This window comes from Oncorhynchus mykiss, chromosome 2 (genome assembly GCF_057628025.1).
Source record: "Oncorhynchus mykiss isolate SJ-2025 chromosome 2, ASM5762802v1, whole genome shotgun sequence".
Lineage (NCBI taxonomy): Eukaryota > Metazoa > Chordata > Actinopteri > Salmoniformes > Salmonidae > Oncorhynchus > Oncorhynchus mykiss.
The window spans coordinates 51153800-51179594 of NC_143023.1; the positions used below are offsets into that span (position 1 = coordinate 51153800).

Here is a 25795-nt window from a genome sequence, read left to right on the forward strand (position 1 = left end):
CGTGACTGGGCTGGTTTTCTTTTTGTAATCCGTGATTGACTGTAGACCCTGCCACATACCTCTTGTGTCTGAGCCGTTGAATTGCGATTCTACTTTGTCTCTATATTGACGCTTAGCTTGTTTGATTGCCTTGCGGAGGGAATAGCTACACTGTTTGTATTCGGTCATGTTTCCAGTCACCTTGCCCTGATTAAAAGCAGTGGTTCGCGCTTTCAGTTTCACGCGAATGCTGCCATCAATCCACGGTTTCTGGTTTGGGAATGTTTTAATCGTTGCTATGGGAACGTCATCTTCAACGCACGTTCTAATGAACTCGCTCACCGAATCAGCGTATTCGTCAATGTTGTTGTTTGACGCAATACGAAACATATCCCAGTCCACGTGATGGAAGCAGTCTTGGAGTGTGGAATCAGATTGGTCGGACCAGCGTTGAACAGACCTCAGCGCGGGAGCTTCTTGTTTTAGTTTCTGCAACAAAATGGAGTCGTGGTCAGCTTTTCCGAAAGGAGAGCGGGAGAGGGCCTTATATGCGTCGCGGAAGTTAGAATAGCAATGATCCAAGGTTTTGCCAGCCCTGGTTGCGCAATCGATATGCTGATACAATTTAGGGAGTCTTGTTTTCAGATTAGTCTTGTTAAAATCCCCAGCTACAATGAATGCAGCCTCAGGATATGTGGATTCCAGTTTGCAAAGAGTCAAATAAAGTTTGTTCAGAGCCATCGATGTGTCTGCTTGGGGGGGAATATATACGGCTGTGATTATAATCGAAGAGAATTCCCTTGGTAGATAATGCGGTCGACATTTGATTGTGAGGAATTCTAAATCAGGTGAACAGAAGGACTTGAGTTCCTGTATGTTGTTGTGACCACACCACATCTCGTTAACCATAAAGCATACGCCCCCGCCCCTCTTCTTACCAGAAAGATGTTTGTTTCTGTCGGCGCGATGCGTGGAGAAACCAGCTGGATGCACCGACTCCGATAGCGTCTCTCCAGTGAGCCACGTGAAGCAAAGAACGTTACAGTCTCTGATGTCCCTCTGGAATGCTACCCTTGCTCGGATTTTATCAACCTTGTTGTCAAGAGACTGGACATTGGCGAGAAGTATGCTAGGGAGTGGTGCGCGATGTGCCCGTCTCCGGAGTCTGACAGAAGACCGCTTTGTTTCCTTCTTTTACGACGTCGTTTTTTTGGGTCGCTGGCTGGGATCCATTCCGTTGTCCTGGGTGAAAGGCAGAACACAGGATCCGCTTCGCGAAAGTCATATTCTTGGTCGTGCTGATGGTGAGTTGTCGCTGCTCTTATATTCAGTAGTTCTTCTCGACTGTATGTAATGAAACCTAAGATGACCTGGGGTACCAATGTAAGAAATAACACGTAAAAAACCAAAAAACTGCATAGTTTCCTAGGAACGCGAAGCGAGGCGGCCATCTCTGTCGGCGCCGGAAGGTTAATGATGGTGTTGGAGTCGTGTCTGGCCATGCAGTCGTGGGTCAACAGGGAGTACAGGAGGGGACTGAGCGTGCACCCCTGAGGGGGTCCAGTGTTGAAAAGCAAAGCAGAAAACAATGACATAGTTAAATATTAATGCATTGAAAATGTGTCCTATGTTTTCATCGATTGTAGGGCTGTAGCCACTGAATTCAGTTGAATTGAAAAACCTAAATCACAAAATTTGCCGCTGCTTCTTGCAGCAAGCATTGCCGCGGTGCAATCTTAGATCCTTGGGACGTCCATACACATGATTACGGTAAGTGTTAAGAGGATTCCAGATAGCACTAAACCTCAGTGATGGCGTCAAATAGTCTCACACAGCTAGTTAGCTGGCTAGCTAGCGAGCACTCGTCATGGAAATGGGGGTGGCGATTGGCGAAATGTGAATTTGGACCAATCCCTATCAAGTGACAATGAACCCATACTTCAAAACGAAGTTACGAACTGCTACTTTTCTGCAAAGTTTTTTTAGTGTCTCTGAAAACATTTGAAAGACCGAGCTTGAAGAATACCCTTCACAAAGAGCAAATATAGCGTTTTCTCCGCATCTGATATCGGTAATTTTCAATGGATCAAATGCGATACAAACACATTGGTAAAAGGATAATATTGGTAAACCGATAAATCAGTCAGGCTCTAGATGACATCCTCCGGAAGTCCTCAATTAGAACCATGAGCCTCCTAGGTTTTGTATTAAAGTCAACATACCCAGAGGAGAATGGAAACTAGCTGTCCTCCAGCTTCACAAGTGTGCTACCCTAGAGGGTACTGCTGAGGCTTAATTACAATACGTGTTTTAATCAGTTATTTGGTGACATTAATATATTCAGTATAGTAAAAAGGATACATTTTTAAATGTTGCACTATTTTTATGAAATTCACTGAGTAGATTCGTCCTCCCCTTCCTCCTCTGAGGTAGCTACACCTGCGTCATACGCATCCCTAAAATGAACTTCAATCACTTTGTATAAATCTCAGCATCGGCTCAGCATGAAAATGCATGCAACGCAACACTACAGTTTGAAACCGACCAACAGGCTACTGTTGATTCACTCACTCTCACTCTAGTCACACGTTCTGGAAATGTTGTGAGAGTGCTTTCTAAATATAACCGCAGAGAGAGAGCGGGAGAGAGAGAGCACCTTTCCAGCCGACTAAGGGTTCTCGCTGAGCTCACATACACGGGCCTGGCAGGAGAGAGAAGGGTGTGAGGAGAGGAGACCGAGTGCAACTTTGACAAGTCCCAAAATAAAACTTTTAGAGGGAGTTGAAACTTGATGTGAACGGGACGACAGTCAAGGCAGCTGCAGCAGAGGATGGAGGTAAACCGAGTTTTGGGGTGTTTTAAAATCGGTTTTTGTTTGTGTTGAAGAGTTAAGTTGTGGATTTACATATAGAATTATATCTGTGATTCTGTGCTGTCCAGTACAATGTAGTCTATAGCCGACTAAACTCGTAAATGGTAGAGTTGAGTTTCGTCGGCTATGTAGTCTAATAACCTGCGCAAGACATGACACTCTCTGTGTGATCTGTATGGACCAAACTGATAGCATGCAGATTTAGATGATTCATATGTTTTGAATTACAGAGGAGCATAACAACCAGGCCTGGGCTTAGTTTTAGCCCGTACATTTCACTGAACTAAACTTTGTCATGCATGTTGTCACTTGTCATGACATCTCACTCTCTTTCTCTCATGTTCATAGTGCCATCAGTGTGTGAGATACTGTCAAGCATATAGCCTAATGACTGAATTTGTATGCATTAAGCCCAGAGTGTCAAATGTTATTCCTGGTTTTTGTTACAAACCTTTCAATTTGTGTACAATTAAGACAGACATTTTTAAATGTTGCATTTTTTAAATTGCGATCCCGACACCAATGGTGTCAGCTAGTTTTACTGGGGTCCGAGACATAAAGAAGAAGACATTACTGAAAAAATACAAAACACATTATTAACATGTAATGTGTGTGTGTGCGCGCATCCATTAGTTACACATGTCAATACATACAAAAAACAGGTATAACACATTGGGGAGAGGCGTTGTGCTGTGAGGTGTTGCTGTATCTGTTTTTTTAAACCAGGTTTGCTCTTCACCTGTGCTATATGAAATAGAAGGGAGTTCCATGCAATCATGGCTCTGTATAATACTGTACGTTTCCTTGAATATGTTCTGGACCTGGGGACGGTGAACAAATAGACAACCAGGTGAGGGGAGTTTCTAACTGAACAATTTCCTTAATTGATCAATCAAGTACAAGGGAAGAGCTGGGATTAAGTTTGACACCTCTGCATTAGGCTATGATGAAAGAATGTAACTTGTAGTAGTTGTTAGAATAGAGTTGTAGCATTTTGGAGCAGACATATTGGTTTGAGTTAGATGCATGATGCATGTGGTGGTGGAATGGCAGCCTATCACAGGAAGACTTCCTGGTTTGCTGACCCTATACTGTAGCTGCTTCTCTGCATCGATGTTGTTCAGTACGTTACTCAAACAGGAAATATGACAGGAACACACACCACACACAGAGGAAGTGGTGTAACCGTTGCCTTTGCAACAGGTTTCTACACATGGAGTTGCACAATTCTACACGCTGTAGACATATACATGAGTGGGATGTGAAACGTGACATTGATTGGGCGACTAGTTGTCCAGAGACGAGACGTTAGATCAAGACTGTCTGCATCCCAAATGGCACCCTATTCCCTATTGTCAAAAGTACACTAAATGGGTATATGGTGCCATTTGACAAGTCCAGTCCATGCTAAAGGCATGTTTTATACTCATACAATTGGTCTCCTGCCTTTAAGGATGAGAATTAATTTGTGTGTGTGTACCCCCACGTTCGCCTGGCCTCCGGGCTATGTGATTTCATTATCTGCTGAATGCCAGCAATGTGAGTCCTTCAACTTAGTGTGTATCAACCCCACTTCAACAGCCGTGTGTGTGTGTAGGCCGCTGCTGCCTCAAGTGAGGGCAGATAATGAAGGACAAAGAGATACAAGACAGAGGGGGTTAAAGAGAGAAAGGAAAGAGGGACAGAGGGAAAGTAAGAGAGGAAGGGGAGTAAAGGACTGTAAAGATCTGGGTATGGTCTTACTGAAAGTGTGTGTGTATGTTCGGAGTGTATTTGGGATGCTGTTTGAGCTTAATGTTTAGTCTCTGCCAACACACACACTGGACTCCACCTCATATCCACCACACATAAGCAGATCCAGATGATGATGTCATGAGAGAGAGAGGTGTCTATCTGACAGAATGGAACAGTCAGATTGTAATTTGTGTAATCTGACGGTTCCATTCTATCCGATAGGCCTCTCTCTCTCTCTCTCTGTCTCTCTCTGTCTCTGTTCTCTCTCTCTCTGTCTCTCTCTGTCTCTGTTCTCTCTCTCTCTCTCTGTCTGTTCTCTCTCTCTCTGTATCTCTCTGTCTCTGTTCTCTCTCTCTCTCTCTCTCTCTGACTATCTCTCTCTCTGTTCTCTCTCTCTCTCTCTTTCTCTCTCTCTCTCTCTCTCTTTCTCTCTGTCTGTCTCTGTTCTCTCTCTCTCTCTCTCGACTTGAAAATCTATGGCAAGACTTGAAAATGGTTGTTGAGCAATGATCAACAACCAATTTGACAAAGCTTGAAGAAATGTTGCACAATCCAGGTGTGGAAAGCTCTGTGGGGTATGAATACTTTCTGAAGGCACTGTATGTGTGAGGATGATGTATACAGGCATATAAATAGGGATCAGATGAGTTATATCTGGATGTTTCTGGAAGGGTGCAACCAATAACGTCTCCCCAGAGCCCACACACATAGTAACATGACTGAGAGCAGAGCAGAGTGTGTAGATTATAGAGGAAGAGAGAGATAGAGGGAGGGAGAGGTCCAGCATGGTAAAGTGATTAAGATGTTGTGTTTTTGTTGTGCTGTTGCAGTGTTTACTCTCTCCCTATGGCTGGAGTGCTGCCAAGCCCAGTTAACACACTCACACGCTCACATGAAATTAACAACACGTCTGGAGGGATGGGGCGGGGCTGGGAAGGGAGTGCGTGAGGCTGGCGTGTTTATTTAATGCTGTAAAAGCATCGTAAAAACAGCAGTTCAGGTGTTGAAGCTGTCTGCCATGGTGTGACATCATCTCCCATCATGCACTGTGGAACAGGTGTGTGTCTAGTAATGATGCCAGAAGAAGGCCAGGCAGCACTCACTGGATGCATTGTGCAGTTTGGTTTATATTCTTTTAAAGACAATTTTCACACAGAGTGTACATAAATGTCTGAACTTCCACCTTCAGAGAGTGTGTTTGGTTAGACCAGCTATATTGTTATCCCAAGGTCTTCTATAACACACGTTAGTGAGCTAACTTGGAGCATTGTGGAGCATAGTACTGGCAGTGGCAACACTAGGTTTGTGGGTTTAATTCCTTGCATGGGTCCCAAATACTGAGTGTATGTGTTAAATGGACTTATAAACAGGAAGAAAGGTATTGTACTGTAGAAGCAGGCCTGAATGGGACATTGGAACTGTCAACAGCTCTGGTCTCTCTCCCTCTCTCTCTCTCTCTCTCTCTCTCTCTCTCTCTCCCCTAAACAACGCACCTCAATAAGAAGGGCCATCCCATTTTCCTCATATAAACTTTTACCACCAGAGAAAATTCCATGGGAATAAGTGAAACTGTTGAAGAAATGCCTGGCATCCAATCCATCCTTTCAGGATGTGTCCATAGAGCAGAGCCTGGTGGGGTCTGGGTTTGAGGGTCTGGGTCCAGGTCCGGGGGCCAGGCATCTGGTTCAGGGGACAGGGGGTCTGGGTTTGAGGGTCTGGGTCCAGGTCCAGGTCCGGGGGGCCAGACATCTGGGTCAGGGGACAGGGGGTCTGGGGCCTAAGTAATATAGTGATGACCCTACTTAGGCTTTATTGTTACATATTGCTCACACCTATCCCATCTCTTCAGATTTGTAAACACCACAGAGTAAGGGTTGTGCTCCAGGCAGCAGACTCAATCTGTTACTGATATCTCTCATCTTTCTCCCTCTCATTCTTTCTCTCCCTCTCCCTCTCCCTGGTACATCTCTCAGGCCAGTGCTTTCTCTCCCTCTCCCTAGTACATCTCTCAGGCCAGTGCTTTCTCTCCCTCTCCCTAGTACATCTCTCAGCCCAGGGCTTTCTCTCCCTCTCCCTAGTACATCTCTCAGGCCAGTGCTTACTCTCCCTCTCCCTAGTACATCTCGCAGGCCAGGGCTTTCTCTACCTCTCCCTAGTACATCTCTCAGGCCAGGGCTTTCTCTCCCTCTCCCTAGTATATCTCTCAAGCCAGTGCTTTCTCTCCCTCTCCCTAGTACATCTCTCAGGCCAGTGCTTTCTTTCCCTCTCCCTAGTACATCTCTCAGGCCAGGGCTTTCTCTCCCTAGTACATCTCTCAGGCCAGGGCTTTCTCTCCCTCTCCCTAGTACACCTCTCAGGACAGGGCTTTCTCTCCCTTTCCCTAGTATATCTCTCAAGCCAGTGCTTTCTCTCTTTCACCAGCCTGTCATTTACCTTATTCACTGCCACTTCATGTAATGTCCTCCAGTCCCAAGTCCCCAGGTTCCCACCCACACACACACAGACAGACACACGGCTTGCACTCTCTCTCTCTTTCTAAATTCAATTCAATTACATTTGCTATATTGGCATGATGTAACAATGTACATATTGCCAAAGCTTACTTCTGAGATTTCCAATATGAACATAATAAAAATAATAATCAATATTGTCTCTCTCTCTCTCTCTCTCTCTCTCCTTCCATCTCTCTGTCTTCCCTATTTCTCTCTTCACACTCTCTTGAGTGGGCAGTGGGGATATCTAGAGAGGGAAGTGCTTGTTGACCAGAGCAGGGGAAAACAGCTGAGAGCAGCGGGGAAAGAGAGAGGGATATGACCTCAGCTCTGGATGGAGGGAGGGGAATGGGCTCTATCCCAAATGGCACCATATTCCCTTTATAGTGCACAGATTTTGACCAAGGCCCTTTTGGGACGTAGTCATGATCTAACTGGGTTTTGCCCTAGTGAGAGAGAGAGCAGGATGAGATCATACTTAGACTGTAGAAAGAGCCACAGTATATGGCAGAATTACTTACCATAAGACACAGTGTGGTTCTCATCTATCTCTATGTTAGATTTACAGGAGTATTGAGGAAAGCTACAAACTTGCTAGGAAAATTTGGTAGCCCAGACATATGCAGAGAGAGAGCGAGAGAGAGAGCGAGAGGAGGGGTGGGTGGAGGGAGGGAGATGGAAAGAGAGAGAGAGCGAGAGAGGGGATTTGTGTGTAACCTGTGTAATCTGACTGTTCCAGAGTTAGAAGGAAAGGGGAGTGGCAAATATAAGTGTGGTGAGGTCACAGGATACAGGGAGACGAGAGAGAGAGAGCATCCATAGACGGACATAATGGCAGACAGGCAAACACATCCAACTGTTTGTTCTATTTCTACACCCATCTCTCGGTTTTCTTTTAATCATGCTCCTCGCTGTATTCCCCCCTGTATCCTTCCCTAGCCATTCTGAGGGTGTGAGGTCATTTCCTGTTGTGGAAAATTGGAAAAGTACGAAAATGTATGCACTCACTATTGTAAATCGCTCTGGATTAGAGCGTCTGCTAAATTACTAAAATATAAATGTAAATGTTCTGTTGTGTCAGTATGGTTCTGTATTGGAGAAGTTGTGTTCCAAAAGCCACATTATTCCCTACATTGTGTGCTACTTTGGACCAGGGCAAGATGGCGCCGACAAATAGGGCAGCTCTGCTTCTAGCTCCTAAGCAACTTTGCAGTATTTTTTTGTGTGTTAATTCTTACTCTATTAGCCCAGGATTTTTTTTGTGTTACTACATAAAGCCGGAAATAACTTTTACGACTTTCCCGAATTGGATCCTTTGTTCGTACCCCCAAGGGCAATTGAACTGATTCCAGAGGCTGATCTCAAACACTGCTAGCGGAGAAGAGGTAGTCGGAGTGGACTTCTAGTCCGACTCAGGAGGTGTGCACACCACCCACTGCTTCAGAGTATATTACTCGCTAATGTTCAGTCTCTGAATGTAGACAAGCTCAGGGCAAGAGAGACATCAGGGATTGTAACGTACTCTGTTTCATGGAAACATGGCTCTCTCCGGATATATTGTCTTTGTCTTTACAGCCAGCTGGGTTCTCAGTACAATGCACAAACAGGAATAAAGAACTCTCCGGGAAAAAGTGAGGCAGGGTGTATGTTTTATGATTAACTACTCATGGTGTGATTGTGATAACATACAGAAACTCAAGTCTTTTTGTTCACTCAACCTAGAATACATCAAAATCAAATGCCGACAGTATTACCTCCCAAGAGAATACTCTTTGATTATAGTAACAGCTGTGTATATTCCCCCTCAAACCGACACCACAACAGCCCTCAAAGAACTTCACTGGAATTTATGCAAAATGGAAACCACATATCCTGAGACAACATTTATTGTAGCTGGGGATTTTAACAAAGCAAATTTGAGAAAAACGCTACCGAAGTTCTACCAACACATTGACTGTAGCACTCAATCTGAGATAACATGGGACCACTGCTAATCAACTTTTCTAAATGCCTACAAGGCCCTCCCTGAACTTCTGCTAATCTGATCATGACTCCAATTTGCTCCTTCCTATTGGCAGAAACTAAAACAGGAAGTACCCGTGCTAAGGAATATTCAACGCTGGTCTGACCAATCAGAATCCACGCTTCAAGATTGTTTTGATCACGTGGGATATGTTCCTGTTAGCCTCTGAGAATAACATTGATGAATACACAGACTCTTAAAACCTACCCTAACCAGAAATCGTGTATAGATGGCAGCATTCGTGCAAAACTGAAAGTGCGAACCACCACCTTTAACCATGGCAAGGTGACTGGGAATATGGCCGTGTAGTTATTCCCTCCGTAAGACAATCAAACAGGCAAAACATCACATACATCTTGTGTCTGAGCGGTTCAATTGCAACTCCACTGTCTCTATACTGACGTTGCGGACACCGACGTCTTGCCTCCGGACAAGCTAGAACACCTTCGCCCACTTTGAGAATAACACAGTACCACTGACGTGGCCTGCTACCAAGGACTGTGGCCTCTCCTTCCCCGTGGCCAATGTGAGTTAGACATTTAAGCGTGTTAACCCTTGCAAGGCTGCCGGCCCAGGCGGCATCCCTGGCCGCATACTCAGAGCATGGGCAGACTAGCTGGCTGGAGTGTTTACGGACATATTCAATCTATCCCTATCCAAGTCTACTGTCCCCACTTGTTTCAAGATGTCCACCATTGTTCCTGTACCCAATAAAGCATACCTTGCATTTGCATACCTCCTCAATAGGTCCAAAGACGATGCAATCGCCATCACACTGCCCTAACCCATCTGGACAAGAGGAATACCTATGTAAGAATGCTGTTCATTGACTACAGCTCAGCATTCAACACCATAGTACCCTCACAGCTCATCATTAAGCTCTGGGCCCTGGGTCTGAACCCTGCCCTGTGCAACTGGGTCCTGGTAGGAAACAACACCTCCACTTCGCTGATCCGCAACACAGTGGCCCCACAAAGGTGGATGCTCAGTCCCTTCTGTACTCCCTAGTTCACACATGACTGGATGGCCACGCACGCCTCCAACTCAATTTTGCAGACGACACAACAGTAATAGGACTGATTACCAACAAGGATGAGACAGCCTACAGGGAGGAGGTGAGAGCCCTGGGAGTGTGGTACCAGGAAAGTAACCTTTCACTCAATGTCGACAAAACAAAGGAGCTGATCGTGGACTTCGGGAAACAGCAGAGGGAGCACGCCCCTATCCACATCGACGGGACTGCAGTGGACAAGATGGAAAACTTCAAGTTCCTCAGCGTGCACATCGCTGACAAACTGAAATGGTCCACCCACAAAGACAGCGTGGTGAAAAAGGCGCAACAGAAATAATTAACCTAAAAGCCTCACAAACATTTACAGATGCACAATTGAGAGCTTTGTGTCGGGCTGCATCACCGCCTGGTACGGCAACTGCTCCGCCCACAACCGTACGGCTCTCCAGAGGATAGTGAGGTCTGCCCAACTTATCACCGTGGGCAAACTACCTGCCCTCCAGGACACCTACACCACCCGATGTCACAGGAAGGCCAAAAAGATCATCAAGGACAACAACCACCCGAGCCACTGCCTGTTCACCCCGCTATCATCCAGAAGGCGAGGTCAGTACAGGTGCATCAAAGCTGGGACATAGAGACTGAAAAACAGCTTTTATCTCAAGGCCATCAGACTGTTAAACAGCCATCACCAGGCGGCTTCCACCCGGTTCCGTAACCCTGCACCTTAGAGGCTGCTGCCCCGTTTACAGATACTTGAAATCACTGGCCATTTTAATAATGGAACACTAGTCACTTTAATATTGTTTACATATTTTTGCTTTACTCATCTCATATGTATATACTGTATTCTATTCTACTGTATTTTATTCTATACCACGCCGACATTGCTCATCCTAATACTAATATATTCCTTAAATCCATTATTTTACTTTTAGGTTTGTGTGTAGTTGTGAATGGTTCGATATTACTGCACTGTTGGAGCTAGAAACACAAGCATTTCGCTACATGCACAACAACATCTGCTAAACGTGTATGTGACCAATAACATTTGATTTGAACATTTATTGAATAGGGTACCATTTGGGAAGCATTCCCAGCTTCCCCCAAATCAATGACCTCACCTCGTCTCTTTGTGTGTCAGCAGCCATTTACTTTGTGTGTGTGGACTAAGCCATATTGTACTTCCTGTGTTTCAGGAGGACGCCCCGCCTAAGAAGTCAGTGGCGGAGCTGGCTGGAAAGTTCAAAGCTCATGCCCCTCCCTTCCCCACGGGAACTGACGGGGTGAGGTCATTATAACTTCCTTTTCTCTATCTCTCTTTTTTCTCTCTTTTCTCTTCTATTCTTTCACACTCAGATAGATAGATAGATAGATAGTACTGAAGCAGCTACACGTGTTAAAACGCCGATAAGTGAAACAGGAAGTTACACACAGGAAGTGGTTCTATGAATATCTGTGTGTAACGATTTTCGTTGGTGGAAGGAGAGGAGGACCAAAGTGCAGCGTGGTACGTGCCCATATTACTTTTAATCCCGAATGAATACACGAACAAAAACAACAAAACGATAAACTAACAGTTCTGACAGGTGCAACAAACACTAACCAGAAAATAATCACCCACAACTAACAGTGGGAAAACAGGCTACCTAAGTATGGCTCTCAATCAGAGACAATGATAGACTGCTGCCTCTGATTGAGAACCATACCAGGCCAAACACATAGAAAAAGAAAACCTAGACCTACAACATAGAATACCCACCCACATCACACCCTGACCAAACTAAAAATAGAAACCTACAAAGCAGTCTACGGTCAGGGCGTGACACTGTGCTTCTGGGTGAACACAGTGTCAGCCCTGCTTTAAAACACACAACCACATTCATTGATGTATTGATGGGCACTGTAATGTGTCAATATAATAATTTTAGCTCCTCATTTATGTTTTTTACGTGTTTAGTTCTGACCAAATAGATCATAAACACACACTCAGTCGTAAACATTAATTCATGAAATGTATAGTACCAGTCAAAAGTTTGGACACACTTACTCATTCAAGGGGTTTTCTTAATTTTTTACTATTTTCTACATTCCGGAAAATGTCAAGTCTTTTAAAGTTTCTTCAAGTGCAGTCACAAAAACCATCAAGTGCTATGATGATACTCTCATGAGGACTGCCGTTGGAAAGGAAGACCCTGAGTTACCTCTGCTGCAGAGGATAAGTTCATTAGTGTTACCAGCCCAAATAAATACTTCACATAGTTCAAGTAACAGACACATCTCAACATCAACTGTTTAGAGGAGACTGCGTGAATCAGGTCTTCATGGTCGAATTGCTGCAAAGAAACTAAAGTACACCAATATTAATAAGATACTTTCTTGGACCAAGAAACACAAGCAAAGGACATTAGACCGGTGGAAATCTGTCCTTTGGTCTGATGAGTCCAAATGTGAGATTTTTGGTTCCAACCGCCGTGTCTTTGTGAGACACAGAGTATGTGAACAGATGATCTCTGCATGTGTGGTTCCCACTGTGAAGCATGGAGGAGAGGTGTGATGGTGTGGGTGGTGGTGCTTTGCTTTGCTGGTGACACTGTCAATGATTTATTTAAAATTCAAGGCACACTTAACCAGCATGGCTACTGATTCAGAGGGGTTGGGTTAAATGCAGAAGACACATTTCCGTTGAGTACATTCAGTTCCCTTTACCACGGCATGCTGCAGTGATACGCCATCCTATGTGGTTTGCGCTTAGTGGGACTATCATTTGTTTTTCAACAGGACAATGACCCAACACACCTTCAGGATGTGTAAGGGCTATTTGACCAAGAAGGAGAGTGATGGAGTGCTGTATCAGATGACCTGGCCTCCACAATCACCCAACCTCAACCCAATTGAGATGGTTTGGGATGATTTGAACCGCAGAGTGAAGGAAAAGCAGCCAACAAGTGCTCAGCATATGTGGGAACTCCTTCAAGACTGTTGGAAAGCATTCCTCATGAAGCTGGTTAAGAGAATATCTAGAGTGTGCAAAGCTGTCATCAATGCAAAGGATGGCTACTTTGAGGAATCTCAAATATAAAATATATTTTGATTTGTTTAACACTTTTTTGGTTACTACATGATTCCATATGTTATTTCATAGTTTTGATGTCTTCACTATTATTCTACAATGTAGAAAATAGTACAAATAAAGAAAAACCCTTGAATGAGTAGGTGTTCTAAAACTTATCATTTATGTGTAATGCTGTTTCTTATCGACATATTTTGTTCTGACGTGCTGCACAGTTCTTGTACTTTGGTGTGTTCGTTGATGTCAGCATGCCATGTGTGTGTATGTGGAGTGTGTTTGTTTGTCAGTGTTCATGTATGGGTTGTGGTTGCTGTGTTGTCAGTCGGTGTACTGCATTTGTGCTGTGTGCCTCTGAGTCATGTCAGTGACAGTACACTATGATCGTTTTTTGTCTATCTCTAAAATGAACGTTTGTGTTGTTGGTCAGTGGCATGTGTGAGTGTTGTAGTATCAGATGTGTATGTCTGCATGTCTGTAGCGCCCTGTGTTCTAGTTGTGTTGTTCTGTTATGTTGACGTTCCAGTGTTGTGTGTATGTTATGTTGTTAGTAGGCCCATTGTGTTCATGGCACAGTGTTGGTTTAGTAGCCTCTGGTCTTGTGTCTCTTGATCTGTGTGTGTGTGTGTTAGTGTTATGTGATTACTATGTGTAATAGTATTATGGCTGTTGGTATAGTAACACCCTTGGTGTTGGCTTCTCTTCCAGAGTAATAAGCCTGTTAGGAGACGCCCCCCTCGAACCCTACATCTCCCCAAGACCACAGCACAGGGACAGGTGGACGAGGAGGTGAGAGGAGTGTGTGAGTGTTTGAGGGGACTGTTTGACAATTGTGTGTTGTACAGTTCTATGTACAGCCATGTCCCTTTTGATGTCTGTGTGTACATGTGTGTGTGAGGGGTAGTGCTGTGTGTTGTACAGTTCTATAATGCCATGTCCCGTTTGATGTCTGTGTGTACATGTGTGTGTGAGGGGTAGTTCTGTGTGTTGTACAGTTCTATAATGCCATGTCCCTTTTGATGTCTGTGTGTAGGACATCCGATTATGATTTTTCAATACCGATACCGATTATTGGAGGACCAAAAAAGCCAATACCGATTAAATCGGCCGATTGAATTTTTTTTTTGTAATAATGACAATTACAACATGTTACGGCTTTCTTCCGATGAAGGAGAGGCGGACCAAAATGCAGCGTGGTTATTTCGATACATGTTTAATAAAAGATAAACATGAACAATACAAAACAATAAACGTAACGTGAAAACCTAAACAGCCTTATCTTGTGCAAACAAACACTGAGACAGGAACAATCACCCACGAAACACTCAAAGAATATGGCTGCCTAAATATGGTTCCCAATCAGAGACAACGATAAACACCTGCCTCTGATTGAGAACCACTCCAGGCAACCATAGACTTTTCTAGACAACCCTACTAACCACAATCCCATTACCTACAACAAACCCCTAGGCAAAACACACCACATAAAATAACCCATGTCACACCCTGGCCTGATCAAAATAATAAAGAAAACACAAAATACTAAGACCAGGGCGTGACAGAACCCCCCCCCCCCCCAAGGTGTGGACTCCCGGCCGCACACCTAAACCCATAGGGAGGGTCCGGGTGGACGTCTGTCCACGGTGGCGGCTCCGGTGCGGGACGTGGACCCCACTCCAACAAAGTCTCAGTCCGCCTGCATCGCGTCCTTAGATTGGCGACCCTCACCGCCGACCTTGGCCTAGTAACCCTCACCAAGGGCCCCACTGGACTGAGGGGCAGCTCGGGACTGAGGGGTAGCTCGGGACTGAGGGGTAGCTCGGGACTGAGGGGTAGCTCGGGACTGAGGGGTAGCTCGGGACTGAGGGGTAGCTCGGGACTGAGGGGTAGCTCGGGACTGAGAGGAAGCTCGGGACTGAGAGGAAGCTCAGGCAGGTTGATGGCTCTGGCAGATCCTGGCTGAATGGCGGATCCTGGCTGACTGGCGGCTCTGGCTGCTCCATGCTGACTGGCGGCTCTGGCGGCTCCATGCAGACTGGCAGCTCCTTGCAGACTGGCAGCTCCTTGCAGACTGGCAGCTCCTTGCAGACTGGCAGCTCCTTGCAGACTGGCAGCTCTGGCGGCTCCTTGCAGACTGGCAGCTCCTTGCAGACTGGCAGCTCCTTGCAGACTGGCAGCTCTGGCGGCTCCTTGCGGACTGGCAGCTCTGGCGGCTCCTTGCGGACTGGCAGCTCTGGTGGCTCCTTGCGGACTGGCAGCTCTGGCGGCTCCTTGCGGACTGGCAGCTCTGGCGGCTCCTTGCGGACTGGCAGCTCTGGCGGCTCCTTGCAGACTGGCAGCTCTGGCGGCTCCTTGCGGACTGGCAGCTCTGGCGGCTCCTTGCGGACTGGCAGCTCTGGCGGCTCCTTGCGGACTGGCAGCTCTGGCGGCTCCTTCCAGACTGGCAGCTTTGGCGGCTCCTTCCAGACTGGCAGCTCTGGCGGCTCCTTCCAGACTGGCAGCTCTGGCGGCTCCTTCCAGACTGGCAGCTCTGGCAGCTCCTTCCAGACTGGCAGCTCTGGCGGCTCCTTGCGGACTGGCAGCTCTGGCGGCTCCTTGCGGACTGGCAGCTCTGGCGGCTCCTTGCGGACTGGCAGCTCTGGCGGCTCCTTGCGGACTGGCAGCTCTGGCGGCTCCTTGCGGACTGGCAGCTCTGGCGGCTCCTTGCGGACTGGCAGCTCTGGCGGCTCCTTCCAGACTGGCAGCTCTGGCGGCTCCTTCCAGACTGGCAGCTCTGGCAGCTCCTTCCAGACTGGCAGCTCTGGCGGCTCCTTGCAGACTGGCAGCTCTGGCTGCTCCTTGCAGACTGGCAGCTCTGGCTGCTCCTTGCAGACTGGCAGCTCTGGCTGCTCCTTGCAGACTGGCAGCTCTGGCGGCTCCTTGCAGACTGGCAGCTCTAGCAGCGCTGGACAGGCGGGAGACTCTGGCAGTGCTGAACAGGCGGGAGACTCCGGCAGCGCTGTAGAGGAGGAAGGCTCTGAAAGCGCTGGACAGGCGGGAGACTCCGGCAGCGCTGGAGAGGAGGAAGGCTCTGGCAGCGCTGGACAAGCGAAGCGCACTGAAGGCCTGGTGCGTGGTGCTGGCACTGGTGGTACTGGGCCAAGGACACGCACAGGAAGCCTGGTGCGGGGAGCTGCCGCCGGAGGGCTGGTGCGTGGAGGTTGTACTGGATAGACCGGACCGTGCAGGCGCACTGGAGCTCTTGACCACCGAGCCTGCCCAACCTTACCTGGTTGAATACTCCCGGTCGCCCTGCCAGTGCGGCGAGGTGGAATAGCCCGCACTGGGCTATGCAGACGAACCGGGGTCACCGTGCGCAAGGCTGGTGCCATGTAAGCCGGCCCAAGGAGACGCACTGGAGACCAGATGCGTAGAGCCGGCTTCATGACACTTGGCTCGATGCTTACTCTAGCCCGGCCGATACGAGGAGCTGGTATGTACCGCACCGGGCTATGCACCCGCACTGGAGACATTGTGCGCCCCACAGCATAACACGGTGCCTGCCCGGTCTCTCTAGCCCCCCGGTAAGCACAGGAAGTTGGCGCAGGTCTCCTACCTGGCGTCGTCATACTCCCTGTGTGCTCCCCCCCCCCCAAGACATTTTTGGGGCTGACTCTCGGGCTTCCATCCACGCCACCGTGTTCGTCTCTCCAACTCCATTCTCCTATAACCCTCTTCGCACTGCTCCAGCGAATCCCAGGCGGGCTCCGGCACTCTCCCTGGGTCGACCGCCCACCTGTCTATTTCCTCCCAAGTCGTATAATCCAGACTTCGTTGCTCCTGCTGCCTGTCACCACGCCGCTTGGTCCTGTTGTGGTGGGTGATTCTGTTACGGCTTTCTTCCGATGAAGGAGAGGCGGACCAAAATGCAGCGTGGTTATTTCGATACATGTTTAATAAAAGATAAACATGAACAATACAAAACAATAAACATAACGTGAAAAGGCTGTTTAGGTTATCTGGTGCAAACAAACACTGAGACAGGAACAATCACCCAAGAAACACTCAAATAATATGGCTGCCTAAATATGGTTCCCAATCAGAGACAACGATAAACACCTGCCTCTGATTGAGAACCACTCCAGGCAACCATAGACTTTTCTAGACAACCCTACTAACCACAATCCCATTACCTACAACAAACCCCTAGACAAAACACACCACATAAAATAACCCATGTCACACCCTGGCCTGATCAAAATAATAACGAAAACACAAAATACTAAGACCAGGGCGTGACACAACAATACTGAATTAACACTTATTTTAACTTAATATAAAACATCAATAAAATCAATTTAGCCTCAAATAAATAATGAAACATGTTCAATTTGGTTTAATGCAAAAACAAAGTGTTGGAGAAGAAAGTAATATGTACCATGTAAAAATGTGTGCCATGTAAAAAAGTTTACGTTTAAGTTCCTTGCTCAGAACATGAGAACATATGAAAGTTGGTGGTTCCTTTTAACATGAGACTTCAATTTTCCAAGGTAAGAGGTTTTAGGTTGTAGTTAATATAGTATTTATAAGACTATTTCTCTCTATACCATTTGTATTTCATATACCTTTGACTATTGGATGTTCTTATAGGCACTATAGTATTGCCAGTGTAACAGTATAGCTTCCGTCCCCCTCCTTGCCCCTACCTGGGCTCGAACCAGGAACACATAGACAACAGCCACACTCGAAGCATCGTTACCCATCGCTCCACAAAAGCCGCGGCCCTTGCAGCGCAAGGGGAATAACTACTCCAAATCTAAAAGCGAGTGATATTTGAAACAGTATTAGCGCACATCCAGCTAACTAGCTAGCCATTTCACATTGGTTACACCAGCCATTAGGCTGATAGGCTTGAAGTCATAAACAGCGTTGTGCTTGCGAAGAGCTGCTGGCAAAACGCACGGAAGTGCTGTTTGAATGAATGATTACGGGCCTGCTGCTGCTCAGTCAGACTGCTCTATCAAATCAGACTTAATTATAACATAATAACACACAGAAATACGAGCCTTTGGTCATTAATATGATCGAATCCGGAAACTATCATTTCGAAAACAAAACGTTTATTATTTCAGTGAAATACGGAACCGTTTGTTATTTTATCTAACGGGTGGCATCCCTATGTCTAAATATTCTTGTTACATTGCGCAACCTTCAATTTATGTCATAATTACGTAGAATTCTGGCAAATTAGTTCGCAATGAGCCAGGCAGCCCAAACTGTTGCATATACCCTGAATTCCGATTAATCGGTCGACCTCTAGTGTGAGGGGCTGTGTGTTGTACAGTTCTATGTACATCATCTGTATCTAGAGTTGACCCTAAACCTGGTATCTAATACAGGCGGAGATAAAGTTAATATCTAGGACGAAACAGAGAAGCATGCAGTGATGCAGTGATGCAGTGTGTGTGTGTGTGTGTGTGTGTGTGTGTGTGTGTATTTCTCACCTGTGTTTCAGAAACCCATCTCCCCGTCTCTGCATCCTGCCAAAACCAAAAGGAACTCTGCTCTTATTGAGAAACTGCAGGTGAGCATGGTGTGTGTGTGAGTACTGGTCTGCATCTGTGTGCGTGTTGATTTTGGAGAGTGATATGCTCTTGTTGTACCATACAGTTATGTGAAGAGCATTCAAGGCCCCTGTTGTATGTCAGTGAGCTGTGTAGGTGCATGTAGAGAGAGAAGGGAGGTCAGATGGAGAGGATCAGTTAAAGTCTCACAGGTTGATAATAAGAGAGAGCAGCCATTTCCTGACTGAGTGTCTCACACTTCAACATCCAGTCAGTGTCACTGAGCACAGCCCACACAAAATGCCTGCTGTGCTCTCTGAATCTTAGGTACATCTTAGTATGTAATAACATTGCAATAACTATCTCTCTCCCTGTCTTTCTCTCTCTCTTTCTTCTTTGCTCTCTCTCTCCCTCTCTCCCCACCCTCTCTCTCTCTCCCCACCCTCTCTCTCTCTCTCCACCCTCTCTCTCTCTCCCTCCACCCTCTCTCTCTCCCTCTCTCCCCACCCTCTCTCTCTCTCCCTACCTTCTCTCTCTCTCCCTCTCTCCCCACCCTCTCTCCCTCTCCCTCTCTCCCCACCCTCTCTCCCTCTCTCCCCACCCTCTCTCTCTCTCCCTCTCTCCCCACCCCCTCCCTCTCTCCCCACCCTCTCTCTCTCTCCCTCTCTCCTCACCCTCTCTCTCCCTCCCCACCCTCTCTCTCTCTCCCTCTCTCCCCACCTTCTCTCTCTCTCCCTCTCTCCCCACCCTCACCCTCTCTCCCCACCCTCTCTCTCTCTCCCTCTCGCCCCACCCCCCCTCTCTCTCTCCCCACCCTCTCTTTCTCTCCCTCTCTCCTCACCCTCTCTCTCTCTCTCCCCACCCTCTCTTTCTCTCCCTCTCTCCTCACCCTCTCTCTCTCTCTCTCTCTCTCCCCAACCTCTCTCTCTCTCTCCAGGCTAACCTGGCTTTATCCCCCTGTTCCCTTCTACCCTCTCCTAAGAGCCCTGGGCTGAAACTGTTGCCCCCCTCCTTCACCCCCACCTCCACCTGCTCCCCCATCCCTCCTGTTACTACAGTAACCCCCACCTCCCCAGTCAGCAGGGCACCCCTCCCTCGGTCGCTGAGCGAGGAAGAGACACCTGCCACCTTTGAGGTCCCAGCCACACCCACCGACGGATCCCTACTGCCCAGTATCAACAAGGTCTGCTAAGTGTGTGTGTGTTTTTGGTTTTACTATCCTTGTAGGGATCAGAAGTCCTCACAAGGATAGTAAAACAAGGAACATTCAACAAGTGGTAAAATTTTAGGGCGGCAGGTAGCCTAGTGGTTAGAGCCAGTAACCGAAAGGTTGCTGGTTCGAATACCTTAGCAGACAAGGCAAAAAAATCAGGTTGATGTACCGTTGAGCAAGGCACTTAACCCTAATTTGCTCCGTACTACCATGGCTGACCCTGTAAAAGATCACGCTTCGCTGTACCCATCTTGTGTATGTGACCATAAAATACACACACATACAGCACCAATCAAAAGTTTGGGCAATCCTCTGATCAGTTGGTGTCTGTTACTTGAGCATTTATTTGGGCTGCAATCTAAGGTGCAGTTAAAACCTAATGAATTTATCCTCTGCAGCAGAGGTAACTCTGGGTCTTCCTTTCCTGTGGCGGTGCTCATGAGAGCCAGTTTCATCATAGCGCTTGATGGTTTTTGTGACTGCACTTGAAGAAAGTTCTTGAAATGTTCCGGATTGACTGAACTTTATGTCTTAAAGTAGTGATGGCCTGTCATTTCTCTTTGCTTATTTGAGCTGTTCTTGTTAATTGAAATGCATTCCAGGTGACTACCTCATGAAGCTGGTTGAGAGAATGCCAGCACTGTGCAAAGTTGTCATCAAGGCAATGGATGGCTACTTTAAAGAATCTAAAATCTAAAATATATTTGGATTTGTTTAACACTTTTTTGGCTACTACATGATTCCATGTGTTATTTCATAGTTTTGAAGTCTTCACTATTAGAAAATAGTAAAAATGAAGAAAAAGCCTTGAATGAGTAGGTGTAACCATACTTTTGACCGGTACTGTGTGTGTGTATATATATATATATATATATATATTTTTTATTAAAAAAAATATATATATATATTCATTGTTTTGCCAGTCCCCACAAGGAAGAATGCTATTTTAGTATTAAGGGTTGTGTTTAGTGTTGCAATTAGGGTTACAATTAGGGTTTGGGGTTAGGTTAAGAGGTTAGGTTTGGGTTAGGGAAATTAGGATTTGGATTGACATAATTTTTTTGGTCCCTTCATGGTTAGTAAAACAAATGTGTGTGTGTGTGTGTGTGTGTGTGTGTGTGTGTAAGTGCACACACATGTGTGTGTGTGTGTGCCAGGGTGTGTGTGTGTTATACCTTTAAGCCTGTGTGTTTGTCAGCATGTGTATTATGTCATATCCTGTGTCATACCTGTTCTTAATGGTCTGTGTCCCTGCCTCTCCAGGGAAGAGCCCGCCTCTCCATCCGGCGACGCCCACCTTCGAGACGCCACAGGAAGTCCAGCGGAGAGGAAGGAGACGGGGTGACGGGTGAAGAGATGCCCCTAACTACACCCGACGACCCTGAGGCCAAAGTTGGGGAGGAAGAGAAAGGAGAGGGGGAGGAGGTGTTTGAGAAGGAAGTGGAAGAGAAGGATGGTGAAAGAGCAGACACCACTATGTATACCAAAGAAAAGATAGAGACAGGCTCCTCTACCCCTGCTAACTCACAGCAACAGATTGCCACAACAGACAGATCAACTACAGACCCTGACCCACTGGAAAAGACAAAGTCAGAAAAAACGCTGGAGAGACAGACAGGAGAGGAGAGACAGGAGGACAGGCAGACAGCAGAGGAGAGACCGACAGGAGAGGAGGCAACAGGGTCTAGAGGAGAAGAGGTGAAAGATTGTGGTCAGGGGTGTGGAGGAGAAGAAAAGGAGAAGGGGAGGGAGACTTGTTCAGTGGAGGAGTCATCTACAGAGAGAGAGAAAGAAGAGGGGGAAGAGCTGGCCTGCAAAGAAAAGGAGGGAGAGAGAGATACAGACTGCAACGAAGAGAAGGTGAGGAAGGTGTTCGTTCACGTTCAGGGGCTCTATTCAATCCGATTGAATAGAGCCCCAAGATATTGATGGTAGATATTTCACGAACCAAGATCACTGAACTATTTATAGTGGAAGTCGGAAGTTTACATACACTTAGGTTGGAGTCATTAAAACTAGTTTTTTAACCAAATTTCTTGTTAACAAACTATAGTTTTGGCAAGTCGGTTAGGACATCTACTTTGTGCATGACACAAGTAATTTTTCCAACAATTGTTTATAGACAGATTATTTCACTTATAATTCACTGTATCACAATTCTAGTGGGTCAGACTTTAAACAGCTTGGAAAATTCCAGAAAATGATGTCATGGCTTTAGATGCTTCAGATAATAAGCCTAATTGATATAATTTGAGTCAGTTGGAGGTGTACCTGTGGATGTATTTCAAGACCTACGTTCAAACTCAGTGCCTCTTTGCTTGACATCATACAGAAATCAAAAGAAATCAGCCAAGACCTCAGAAAAAAAATTGTAGACCTCCACAAGTCTGGTTCATACTTGGGGGCAATTTCCAAACGCCTGAAGGTACCACATTAATCTTTACAAACAATAGTATGCAAGTATAAACACCATGGGACCACGCAGCCGTCATACCGCTCAGAAAGGAGACGCGTTCTGTCTTCTGAAGATAACGTACTTTGCTGTGCGAAAAGTGAAAATCAATACCATAACAACAGCAAAGGACCTTGTGAAGATGCTGGAGGAAACAGGTGCAAAAGTATCTATATCCACAGTAAAACGAGTCCTATATCGACATAACCTGAAAGGACACTCAGCAAGGAATAAGCCACTGCTTCAAAACCGCCATAAAAAAGCCAGACTATGGTTTGCAACTGCACATGGGGACAAAGATCGTACTTTTGGAGAAATGTCCTCTGGTCTGATGAAACAAATATAGAACTGTTTGGCCTTAATGACCATCGTTATGTTTGTTGGAAAAAGTGGGAGGCTTGCAAGCTGAAGAACACCATCCCAACCGTGAAGCACCGGGGTGGCAGCATCATGTTGTGGGGGTGCTTTGCTGCAGGAGGGACTGGTGCACTTCACAAAATAAATAGCATCATTAGGCAGGAAAATTCTGTGGATATATTAAAGCAACATCTCAAGACATCAGTCAGGAAGTTAAGGAAGTTGCTTGGTCGCAAATGGGTCTTCCAAATGGACAATGACCCCAATCAATCTTCCAAAGTTGTGGCAAAATGACAACAAAGTCAAGGTATTGGAGTGGCCATCACAAAGCCCTGACCTCAATCCTATAGAACATTTGTTGGCAGAACTGAAAAAGCGTGTGTGAGCAAGGAGGCCTACAAACCTGACTCAGTTACACCAGCTCTGTCAGGAGGAATGAGACAAAATTCACCCAACCCGAAACGTTTGACCCAAGTTAAACAATTTAAAGGCTATGCTACCAAATACTAATTGAGTGTTTGTAAACTTCTGACCCACTGGGAATGTGATGAAATAAATAAAAACTGAAATAAATCATTCTCCCGACTATTATTCTGACATTTCACATTCTTAAAATAAACTTCTGATCGATCCTAACTGACCTAAGACAGGGAATTAGTGTTTAAAACTGAGTTTGAATATATTTGGCTAAGGTGTATGTAAACTTCCCCCTTCAACTGTATCTAAGGACATCTATGGACGTTTCCTAAAAACTCTGAAACAACTCTATTCAACATCAAGTCACCTCATGTTATCCTTTACCATCCCCATGCACAGAATATAATCTGTTTGCTGATAACACAACAACTGTTATTATCTTTAAGAAATGACTTGTATTATACCGGCCTTAAGCTGACCTCTAACAGTCATGTGTGTGTGTGTTGCTATCTTTCCACCTCTCAGGAGAACACCAAGCTCTGATGGGCCGTAACCGCACCATGCCCCTGCCTTACAGAGTGGGAGAGCCCCATAGTGTGCACTAACTCCCCTCATCCCATAGCACATAGTGTAGTGGAAAAGGCGAGACTAGTATGGACTGCAGACTATGCCACTGGATGGACTCCCTTTAGTCCTCTGCATCTGGAAGGTCCTACACTCTGGTTCCATCCCAAATGGCACACTATGCCCAATATAGTGCAGTACGTTTGACCAGGTTCAATAGGCCTCTGGTCTAAAGTAGTGCACTATATAGGGAATAGGGTGTCATTTGGGACATAACTATGCACATTTTTGGACATGTTTCTTGTAAATTCTTATTTGGTGTCAGCCTGTGACTTTGTTATCTTTGGGCAGATTAATGCAAGGGATTTGCCTGTACAGCTTTCCCCAAAACATTTTATGACAAGACCTGGTAAATTATAACATTTTCCACAAAATACACAACATGCAGATTAGTAAAAACAACAGATTTCTAGAAAACGTTAGGCTATTTGATTTAAACTGGTGTTGAGAACAACGCTGCGGAGGCGGGCGGCAGCTGTGTAGGGCTAGGGCAAAAAACATGCACCCAGGGGGGGCCCCACCGAGTTTGGGAATCCCTGGTCTAGATAAATCAATTAGATAAATCAATTAATGTCCCATTTTTGTTTTTTGTTTTCACTTCATCTCTGTTTTGATATTTTGTTACAATTAGGCTGGGGAAATGTTAGCTAAGTTGAAGTGAGTGCTAATGATCATCTTTAGTCTAGTTTGCTCACATATTAACTGATCAGAACATTTCGCTAGCATTTTATACAAGTGAATTTTGTGACTTGTGACTTGTCTGATAATCAATCAATGTGATTTTGTTTCACTGAATCTCTGTCTGTATATTTGGTTAATTGATCTCTGGCTGGACAAGTGGAAGTGGTAGATCATCTATTCGTTTGCTCATCTATCCCTGATTAGAAACATTTAGCATGCAATAATGTAAATCAAGATGATTATTTATCTATGGACTCACGTACTGTAGTAGCCTTATATAGAGCCTAGGCAATTTTCCTATTGTCCCAATCCCACTGAAATCAAAAATCCTGACTCCTGTCTTGCATGAACATTCCAAACTTTATTCTGTAATCCTGTAGTCTAATAATGTAGTCTGGTATTGCTGCCGATGTGAGAGCTTCAGTAGAGAATGTGTGATCAACAAATGGTAGGCCGATGAGGGTAGATATGGAAATATTTTTTAAACTGTTGGTCTCCGTTAAGATACCTTGATATTTAAACACTTTCCTCTCTTCATCTCGCTGTTGTTCATGGGCTGATCTGCTATCTGTATAATCATCAACTAGATTTAGCCAAATAGTCATTAATTGGAGGTAATCTAGCAAATTTAGCAACTTTGGACTTTTGTTGGGGCTCCCGAGTGGTACAGTGGTCTAAGTCACTCCATCTCAGTGCAAGAGATGGACATGGTTTGAATCCAGGCTGTATCACATCTGGCTGTGATTGGGAGTCCCATAGGGCGGTGCACAATTGGCCCAGCATTGTTCGGGGTAGGCTGTCATTGTAAATAAGATTTTGTTCTTAAACTGACTTGCCTAGTTCAATAAAGGTTCAATTTGAACAAAAAATATAAAAAAATGACCGCCTTTTACAAACTTTGTGTGATTCGACAACGCTAAAGCCTACTCTGGGTGCACTCTGTGTGTCCTGAGCGCGCTCTGTGTCTTATTGGACAAGTTCAGGTAGGTCTCTCCCCATTTCGGTCTGTTTGCTTCTTTTGCATCATTTCAAATGGGTGTTAAAATCGAATCAAATCAAATGTTATTTGTCAAATTAGCCGAATACAACAGGTGCAGCTAGACCTTATAATGAAATTCTTACTTATAAGCCCTTGACCAACAATGCAGTTTTTAGAAAAATGCCTAAAGAAAAATAAGAAATAAATCATTAAACAGCAGCAGTAAAATAACAATAGCGAGGCTATATACAGGGGGTACCGGGACAAAATCAATGTGCAGGGGCACCGGTTCGTTGAAGTAATTGAGGTAATATATGCATGTAGGTAGAGTTATTAAAGTGATATAT

At 45.7% G+C, this 25795-nt stretch overlaps 1 protein-coding gene across 1 annotated transcript; it reads left to right on the forward strand.

Moving 5' to 3' along the window:
- Positions 1-2416: 2416 nt before the first annotated feature.
- LOC110491269 (uncharacterized) lies at positions 2417-25348 on the forward strand. Its single transcript, XM_036950241.2, has 7 exons — positions 2417-2815; positions 11312-11398; positions 13891-13971; positions 18677-18745; positions 19663-19908; positions 21202-21798; positions 23690-25348. The coding sequence occupies exons 1-7, from the start codon at positions 2810-2812 to the stop codon at positions 23705-23707; spliced, it is 1104 nt and encodes a 367-aa protein (XP_036806136.2). The 5' UTR covers positions 2417-2809; the 3' UTR covers positions 23708-25348.
- Positions 25349-25795: the final 447 nt, after the last annotated feature.